At 49.6% G+C, this 9,710-nt stretch overlaps 3 protein-coding genes across 3 annotated transcripts; 2 read left to right on the forward strand and 1 right to left on the reverse strand.

Moving 5' to 3' along the window:
- Positions 1-3,547: 3,547 nt before the first annotated feature.
- Positions 3,548-3,983, reverse strand: N0V96_009195 (uncharacterized protein; the record flags this gene model as incomplete). The annotated part of the gene is made up of 2 exons (XM_065758573.1): positions 3,548-3,726; positions 3,980-3,983. The coding sequence occupies 2 exons, from the start codon at positions 3,981-3,983 to the stop codon at positions 3,548-3,550; spliced, it is 183 nt and encodes a 60-aa protein (XP_065612966.1).
- A 1,513-nt stretch (positions 3,984-5,496) lies between these two features.
- N0V96_009196 (uncharacterized protein) lies at positions 5,497-6,665 on the forward strand (the record flags this gene model as incomplete). The annotated part of the gene is made up of 2 exons (XM_065758574.1): positions 5,497-5,501; positions 5,846-6,665. The coding sequence occupies 2 exons, from the start codon at positions 5,497-5,499 to the stop codon at positions 6,663-6,665; spliced, it is 825 nt and encodes a 274-aa protein (XP_065612967.1).
- Positions 6,666-6,683: 18 nt separating this feature from the next.
- N0V96_009197 (uncharacterized protein) lies at positions 6,684-7,301 on the forward strand (the record flags this gene model as incomplete). The annotated part of the gene is made up of 2 exons (XM_065758575.1): positions 6,684-6,688; positions 6,764-7,301. The coding sequence occupies 2 exons, from the start codon at positions 6,684-6,686 to the stop codon at positions 7,299-7,301; spliced, it is 543 nt and encodes a 180-aa protein (XP_065612968.1).
- Between the last annotated feature and the right edge of the window lie 2,409 nt (positions 7,302-9,710).

Genomic DNA, 9,710 nt, shown 5'->3' on the forward strand with positions numbered 1-9,710 from the left:
GGCACCTTGACGCGGCGCCAAGGTGGGCCGGCAATCCGGCACGGCCGACATATTCTTGGTGTCTCCTCGGCAGCACCGAACCAGCTTGGGTGAAGCCATCACGATTGTGTTAATCAATCCAATGTGTCTGATCCTTTCTACTTCAACGACTGAATGGAATGACCTAGATTGAATGCTTTCATCTAAAGAAAGTGAAGAATCGCGTGATGCCTCAAGGTTCTCAAGCAATTGGGTTACCTATATCCACTTGCCTGAAGCAAACTGGAAGACACAGTGGGGAATGCATCATAGTCTTGTGCGAAACCTACAGAGTTGAGGCGCCAGCCTTGGTTCGACGTCTGCAATTCATGTGAATTTCATGGACGGCCAAGTAGCGTTCTCCCTCCTACCTTACCTACAGGTACCTTAGTGAGTAAGTTGTGATGCCCAGTTCATGACAAGTGAGTTTTTGAAGATGACCTAAATAATCGTGATGCCCCGCTGATAGTTTGTATCCCACCGGGAATGGCCCACAATAGAAGGGCTGAGGGAAAGAACATGGATCCAAGCCTCCAGCAAGATGGTGGCTTCGAAACCCAATTTTGAGTGTGGCTTTGCATCCGTACGGACCTTGAGCGAAAAACATGATCGGTAATGTTAAGTCAAGCTTCATAACCTTGGTTGGGCCTTTCTTGGACAAACGCGATACATCCTGGGCAATTGCTTATAGCTCCGATCTTCGAGCCGAGGATAGGCCATGACTGCGGCTATATACGATCCGCCGCCGCGACGCATATTCGTACATGCATCAACGACCGCAAATAAAAGACATAAATGAACAGTGCTGCAACCCGCGTGGCTTGGCCGTGAAATTTCCCTTGCGATCAACGAGACCGACCGCCTCCGTACCACGTAGCCGAGTCTGAAGAGCGACGCCTCGAACATCTTCCTGTTCACCATCCCCATGCCACCTCCATGACTCGTAAGACGAATCTTGTGGAACGCTAGGCTTTCAGTGCCCATCGGGGAGCTTAATTCGAAACCCTACATTCCATCAACGTCTTCCGGATGTTTCCTCCGAAGTCCGCCGGTATCAAACACCGTGATCTGTAATCCGACGAACAAAGCTGATACACAATGCAGTGTTTGATTCCGGATAGCCGGCACAGATGCCTGGCAATTCATGTCCGCTGATACAATGGAAGAGCTTCCATTCGCTCTGTTCTGTGCCAGCACAAGTTCTATGTCAAAAGTTTCGGGAGTTCACCTGTAAAATCAATCGAACAGCAGGTCTGGCCATTTCTAATACCCTTCCTCAGACGTTCAAAGTCCACATATCCACTAACGAACTATCGTCACTGGTCTACGACAGAACTTCAAATAAACGTTATGATCTACCACCTCTGCATAGGTCACTGCGTTGCTGGACCCGCCAAGCTGCTAATGACACAGTCAATTTTGCACCGGTCCGGCTGATAGTCTACTGTTGCCAATTGAAAAGTCTCTAGGTTAATAGATCACAGCCAACGAAAGAAGACATGCTAATCATTACCTACTAACCTTACCCTGAGCGTCAATTACCACTCTGAAGGGTGGGCATTGTCGTGAAGCTATACATACTTGATAGGTTAAGTGCCTGATGGGAAGCTTGTAAGGGACGGCCCGTGTGCATCCGCGATAAATTCACGTCAATTTTCTTGATCCCCCCTAAACCACTCAATGAGGCACAATTGGTTACTTAAAAGTTTCCCGTTTCAGGCTGGAGCACGCGGCTTTCCTACTCAAACAAGAAAATCCACCTCTTGGCAGTCAACACTGTGCACAAGTTTGCAAGGGGTTCGCGCTGGAGCAAGAGCCTGATTTGAAAATTTATGATGTACGAAGGATAACAGTCACAACCAACGAGCAAACAAACCAACTACAAGGGTCAACAGCAAATAAGAGATGGGCGCCGAGGAATAAGGATTTCTGTATGGTGGAGAAGAAATTTCGAAAACTCTTCCTGATTCGGCGTCCCAACAACCACTTTGTTGCAACATGAAGCTGAAGGTAATTGCATCGTAATTATGGAGCCAGATGTACATCTCACAGCCACTCCACGCCGCATAGCTACATACGGTGTCGGAATCTACAATCTCAGCCTGGAATCTTTATTCTCGTCCTTCTCTTCACTCTTTCTTCATACTCCCAAAACAAAGAAGAGGTTGCCATACGTCCTAGTGTCAGTCACCATGCTTCATGTCCTCGCAGCTATTCTCACGCCTCTAATCGGGATCGTTTCCGGTCAAGGGGCATGTTTCGTGCCCAACGGTACCAACAGACATGATTTGACCAACGCCAACATTCAAAGGTATGCGTCTTGCGAAAGTTCTGGACATGGCATGTGTTGCAATATCGCAGGGGACAAGTGTCAGGCGGATGGCCTGTGTTGGAACGAGGAGCACAAGCAGCTCTGGCGGGAAAGCTGTACAGACCCTACATGGGAATCGCCCAAATGCTTGAAACTGTGTGTCACGGATGATTACGGTAAGCTTCTTTTCTTGAAAAAGTCAAGCATAGCAACATAAAATTTCAACAGTCAGACACTGGCTGTCTAAGAAAGCAACTGACTAGTGAGAGCGGCGTGAGTGCTGACAACCACCAAGAATCAGACGACGGTATACCGGGAAGTGGAATGGATGTTGTTATTACCAAATGTAGCGATGGTAGCTATTGCTGCGGCGATGGCCAGAATGCCTCAATCTGCTGCATGGCTGGGAGAGGAGTGTACATCGTCGATGGCAATATAATCACCTCCTCTGCAACTTCTTCGTTTAGCACGATTGCTCTCACAACCTCTCTGGCGACAATTGGGATCTCATTCGCGACCTCTTCCGCAATCACCTCTGCGTCTATTTCTGCCGATGCAAGTTCAACATCTCCTCTGATTCACTCATCGACTCCTATCGAATCCACAACAAGCAACAAAAACTCGACTTGGGACAATCGAAATGGGATCATTGGTGGCGTTGTGGGTGGAGGTGTTGGTCTGGCGATAGTTGGCATCGTGGCTGCGTTTTTTTGCTACAAGAAAAAGCAGAGAGACAAAGAAACAGCGAAGTTCGAGGAAAGCACCGAGAAGGAAAACGCCAAAAATTGGCCGGCTTCATCGGCTCAACCTCAGTACCCTTACGAGCTCCCAGTTAAGCCGAACCCGGTTGAGCTGGCATCCGAATCACCACCAGCTGAGTTAGAATCAGAATCACCGTCAAGAAGATGATTCTTTACATAGATGAGAAATCTAAATATCTGCTCCACGTCTAAGTGGCGTTGTGTCAAACAATATTTCAAAATCAATGACATAAAGCGAAGGTAGAAGGGGAGTATGTTGATTGCACTGGGTGAATCTTGATGTACACATTGGTTGGCAAGCATAAGCTCGAGCCGCACGAAGTAATTACAAAGGCCTCTCAGTCTAGATGCCTCCCTACTGGCGCCAATGAGCATCGGTAGCTCGGCCGATAGTTGAACAACTTGCTTGTGGAAAGGATGGGTCATAGTTCTTCAAAGACGATCTACTGGTTCTTTATCAATCCTTGTACACTCTTACTTTGTAATCATCTCTCCATTTGTCTTCGATTATGACAAGTTGGGCCTTCTGCACCTTGTCTAGGTATCGGTCTTCCGGAACATCCTTGTAGTCATCTCGGTCAATATCCATGTAGCCCTCTTTCGCAACGGTTCTTGGCGTAATCATCAACGAGCGTCCTGTAAGGTAGATTCTGTTAGAGGATAAACTTGCAAGTGGTTTGGTTTCTGCGACTGACCATTGATAGACTTGTCGCAAGCGACTCTCATCATGCAGTTGGCGACATCCTCCTGCTCCCCGAACTCAACCCCGTGGTCAATCAACCATTTCTCATACTCGGCAGTACGAATCGCACTCTTGATCCAGCATGGAGCTACATAGACAATCCGGATACCTTGCTCCCAACTAGAGCGTCTGGCAGTTCTCATAAACCCATGGAGACCGTACTTGGTGGAGGTGTACTCCCAATTTCCGGGGGAGTCAATCCATCCAACCATGCTTCCTGTGATGATGAAGCATCTGTCCCTGTCGTCAGTTTCTGGTTGTTGTCTGAAGTAGTGTACGGCGAGTTTCCATGTGTAGAAAGAGCCCTTGAGGTTGACATCGACAATGTTGAGATTAGGCTTGACTGGCTCTCCATTTGGATCATCCAGATTCCATAGGCTGTCTCCCGAACTTCGACTAATGCCAGCGTTTGCAATGACAACGTCTACGCTTTTGGAAGGACTTTGGCTTTTGGCTGTCTCGAACATTGCCTTCTGCTGATCCCAGTCCCTGATATCGCACCCCACAAACGTACAACACACGCCGTTTGCATTCAGCTCTTTCTCGATGTCTTTACCCCTGGCGTTGACATCGCCGAACGTAACAAAGGCACCGGCTGCGACGAAGGCTCGCACACATGTCTCGCCCATACCATTGGCACCGCCTGTGATAATGACCGATTTTCCGCTGACGTTGTTGCGATCAGGGATGATACTGTGGTCAATTGGACCGTTGTAGGTGTACTGTGGGAGGGGCATGGCTGCGGCGTGTCTTGGTCTAAGAGCTTAGATCGACTCGTCAGGGAAGAAGCTCGTGAGGGAGAGATGAACAGAGCTTGAACGTTGGGTATTGAGAGTCGAATATACTGCAACCTTTCGAGTAGTCTTAAGATGTGCAGAATCCCAAGGTCTTAATCGACCTCATGTCTTTTGCAAACGTACCTCCCGATATCAATTGATGTTCTCGGCTCTGCACAACCAGGACCGAGACAATAGGGAGGGGAAAATTGGAGTCAGCATTGGACCCGTGAACGCCCCAAGCTCCCGGCCATTACCCCAGCCTCCCCACCCCCGGATCCCCCGCTGGGAAACCGTTTTGGGATAGCCGATAGCCATCCTCAAAGATTGTTGATTTGGCGTGTAGGCTTCGGCAACCTCAGACACGGCAACCCAAAGAGAACGGTTAGGCCTAATGAGTGCATAGCGTGACTGGCACAATCGTTTAGCTGAGAATCATGTCTATCTGATGAGGCCATTCTCCGTTAGAATTGCCAGAGTATGTGCCGGGTCCAATAAAGATAGTGCGGACTTGGCTATCTCGGACATCACTGGAGCGGAGCGTGTGTCTCTAAACAACATCTCTCAACCATAAAGACGAAGAAGAGGATTGCTCATCCGGGACTTCACCCTTCTGCTCAATCACTTGAAACCGTGTGCTGCCGTTCTTCAAAGCCACCTTGGTCCACCTTAAATTTCGCATCCGCTTGGAGGCTCATAGCATTTCTCAACTTTATCCCCGTAGCAAAATGACTGCTTCCGTCGAAGCACCTGCCACCGCACCGGTCGACCCTGGCCCAGTTGCAACATCTCGCGTTCCCAACGAAGTGCCACGAATGCCGGCACCAGAACTACCAGAGGTTGTCCAGGGCAATACAAAATTCCCGCAACCTTCAGTAGGCAATCAAAATGGCGTTTGCGACGATCCTTTCAAGCTCGACACCAAATTCGCCTACACCCCACGGAAGATCAAAGTGTTCACCATTGGTGCTGGCTTCTCTGGGTTGCTCATGGCCCATAAGTTCCAACACAGGTTTCCAGAGATGCGAGACATCGTCGAGCACACAATATTCGAGGCGCACAACGAGGTCGGCGGTACTTGGCTTGTCAATAACTATCCTGGCGTGCAGTGCGATGTTCCAGCGCACATTTATGTGAGTACCCTGTGTCAAGCATCCAATAGAGCCTGAGTAGGCTGATCATGTCTTTAGGCATTTCCATTTGACCCTAACCCAAACTGGAGTCGTTTTTATGCCAGTGGAGCTGAAATCCTCCAATACATGAAAGACACAGTCAAGAAGTGGAATCTTGATCGTGACCTTCAGTTGAACACCAAGGTTGTTGGCGCGGTATGGCAGGAAGAGCTTGGCCAGTGGAAAGTTACGGTAGAACACCAGGGTGAACAGCGTGATGAATTCTGTCACGTCCTGATCTCTGCACAAGGTGTACTTGTGCACGAATCTTGGCCAGACGTCCCGGGTCTACGAGATTTCCAGGGCCACATCACTCACTCCGCTCGCTGGGACCACGATTTTGACTACTCCAACAAACGAATTGCTGTCATCGGAAACGGCTCTTCTGGCATTCAGATCGTTCCTCAAATGGCCAAGCTACCTGGCACGGACGTGCTGAACTTCATCCGAGGACCGGCTTGGGTATACTATCGCGCGCCTCCATCCAAGCACCTTGGGAGGGATGACCCGGACCCTAACCCACGATACACTGACGAGGAGAGGAAGAGGTTTCATGATCCTGAGTACCACCTCGAGCATAGGAAGGGAATCATTTCACGCACCAATAAGTCGTTCTACATCTTCATGAAGGGCGAGAACAACAAAGAGGGCATGAGGTTGGCAGCAGCGCAAATGGCAGAAAAGCTAGGCCACGACCCCGAGCTGTGCGAGAAGCTCATTCCAAAGTGGGAGTTGGGATGCCGTCGCATCACGCCTGGACCTGGCTACCTCGAGTCATTCTTGCGACCAAACTGCAACATCACCAACAGTGCCATCACCAGCGTCTCGAAGAATGGTGTTCACACAGCCGATGGCAAGTTCTATGAGTGTGACGTCAGTAAGTAAAACAACCACTACTATTACATGAAGTATTTGTTTTGCGGCGTATCTGACAGGTCTCTAGTTGTCTGTGCGACTGGATTTGACGTTTCCCATCGACCAAGATACCCAATTGTCGGAAAGGAGAACATCGACCTTGCCACAAGATGGGCTGAGGACCCTGACTCCTATGTTTCAGTTGCTGTCCCAGACTATCCCAACTACTTCATGATGATGGGACCCAACTGCCTAGGTGGTCATGGGTCCTTAGTAGAGTCTCTGAACTGGACAGGAGACTACTTCGTGAAGTGGGTGAAGAAAATGGCTACAGAGGACATCAAATATGTCGAGCCAAAGCAAGAGGTTGTTGATGCGTTTATCAAGTACAGCGACCAAGTGCACAAGACACTTGTATGGAGCGGTGGCTGCAAGAGTTGGTACAAGAGGAATCGTGTCGACGGCAGGGTTACAGCTCTGTTCGGCGGCAGTGCTCACCTTTTCAATCGGATGCTCAGCAACATTCGCGGTGAAGATTTCAACATTTGCTATCGTACATCAAATCCTTTCAGGTTCATGGGCAACGGGTTTACGGAATGGGAAATGGATTCAAAGAGCGACTTATCATGGTACGTAGAGAAAGCCGAGGTTTTGGGCAAGGCTTGAGTCCAGGCTCGAGGTTTTGGGCAAGGCTTGAGTCCAGGCTCGAGGTTGAATCGTTAGATTAGCACTAGCATCTTCAGTAACAGAGTGTTTAATTGTTCAGTATGATGCGCTGGCAGTAATTATTGGTTCACTCGATTGTAAGACTACTAGTACCTTAGCTTACCCCAGTCATTATGTGCAAAACTTCTATGAACCCGCCTTCGTGGTGGCTTTCACCCAGGGACCATGAAGTCCAGACGGTAATCTACGAAAGGCTCGAACAAATCCTCAAATTGATTAACGAGTGTCTCATGGAATAGCGCATTATCCGGAGACGGGAAGCCCCTTGTTGCTGTGCCATGGGCCCGACCAGTCAAGAGACTGTCAGCGATTCCTCCAGTATGTTGTGTGGCGAATGGAAACAGGGCAGTCCAGTCAAAGTCATCGAATCCTCCTCTATCCAATGGCACTGCCTCGACGTTTGGTGGATCGGGCATGGCAACGCCAGTCTGATCATGGATGGGCTCAATATTCTCTGCCTCCGGCCTTGTAATTCGTATTGCACCTGAGTTGGTACCCCTCAGACGTGAGAAGCCCTGCCTGATGACGTTCGCGGAACCCCACATGATCTGAAGCTGGTCTGCTGCTCTGACGAGAATGTCAAGACAGTCATTGGCATCTTTGGCCAAGTGCGGGATTTGACAGGCCTGAAGGAGTGGTATGAATGCCGTTCCAGTGTACCAGCAGGTAATTGCCATCAAAAAGCGAGTGTTACCTCGAGATAAGATATCGCGCAGTATTCTGGCAATACAGGATGCTGCCAGTATGGCCGGAGGAAGTGCTTCTGGCAGAGTGTTGGCTGAACGTTTAAGGTGAAGGACAATGATGGTGGTGAGATATGGAAGGTGTAACTGATGCACATCTTTATCAAAGTTCTGAGTGCGAGCTGAGCCGATGGGTAGTTGCAGGTGAGGAGGAAGAGAGTTGACCCAGTCTACCAACTCCTGTCTGTGGTGGTCGGGTGATAATTCTGCCGTAGACAGCGTCGAACGTGAGAGCGTTTTTGCAATCCTTCCGATGATGACACAAAGGCGAACCCAGTATATAAATATCTCCCCTTTTCTCTGAGATCTGAGGTCACTTGGAAAGTCGGATAGAGTGGGTTCCTGAATATTACAGTCATCAAGATCGATGATGGCCGGCTTACTTTGACACAACGCAGTCAAACGTTCTCGAGCCTAGCACATCTCTTAGCAAATCTTGACGGGGAAAACGGTTGTTCTGAAGCCACTTACAAATGCCGTCCACCAGATTCTCCTTCGTAATCCTAGGTTCAAGTTGCCTGCAACGACTTGGCTCGCTGTTGGCTCCCGGTGTAGATTCATTTGCTGCGCATGACGAATCAAGACCGACGTCCACCACCATGATGAATGCCGATGAACTGTGCTTGGAGGGCGTGGAGCCCACCAGTAGAATAGAGAAACGGCCATGAGTGTAGTCAAGCCATCTGCCTCTTCATCTTCGTAGAATATTGTGCGTGCCTTCTTGTAATACTCGGCCGGTCCTTCGTAAGGTACAAGAGGAGGCTGTACGTTGCTTGCGGCAGTTGCCAACGCGTTTGCAAGGAGAGGCGATCGAGCAATATCGCTGGCAAGGGTGTCTGAATCCAGGACTGGACACCAGGCATAACAGTATTCGAAATAGGTCTCGGCAAAGCTTTCTTGGAGATCCTGTTCATGGGGATTCGAGAGACTGTACTTGTGGTCCAGGCATGCCTTCAATGCCTGTTTCTCAGCGTCAGACTGATTCTCAGGTGCATATACCTGTAAGAATCCGGTGTCTATATCTCCAGTGTGACTCTCAGCAACACCTTCTGTGCGTGCATCACTGCTCTGCGACCTCTGGGATGGCGATGGTGCGAGGTGAATTTCTTGAGATCGCACAACCGGAGCAGCCGAATGAGGGGATGAGGCATGTCTATGCTGCTCTGATATTGAGTGGCGAGAGCGGGAAGGCGGAGGCGGCGGAACGAAATCATTGAAGCCTGTGGATAAAACATGAATGGCATCAGCAACTGCGTCTGTTTGTGATACGGTTGCTTCATCGCCAGAAGCCGATGTCGCTGGTGGTGTCGGAACACGACTTGAATGGCCCGGTCGTACAAGACGTCGCCGTTTTGTACGCTTCGAAGGGCGAAGATGGCATTCCTTCTCCCAGACATCACAGTTCGTGCAGCTTTCGTAGCCTTCAGAGGTTCTAGCCTGAGTATGGTCAGAGTGATTCGAGAATATTGTGCGCCTCTCAGACAAACCTGAAGGTCGCACTTGACCTTTTTGCCGTGGCAAACTACACAGACGAGCTCGGCCCGCCGGCGCTTGGGCTGCGAGGCATCGAAAGGGAGCCATTCACTGATTGTCTCCGGCATGGCAA

The sequence above is a fragment of the Colletotrichum fioriniae genome (genome assembly GCF_027942845.1).
Source record: "Colletotrichum fioriniae strain IMI 355084 chromosome Unknown scaffold_11, whole genome shotgun sequence".
NCBI lineage: Eukaryota > Fungi > Ascomycota > Sordariomycetes > Glomerellales > Glomerellaceae > Colletotrichum > Colletotrichum fioriniae.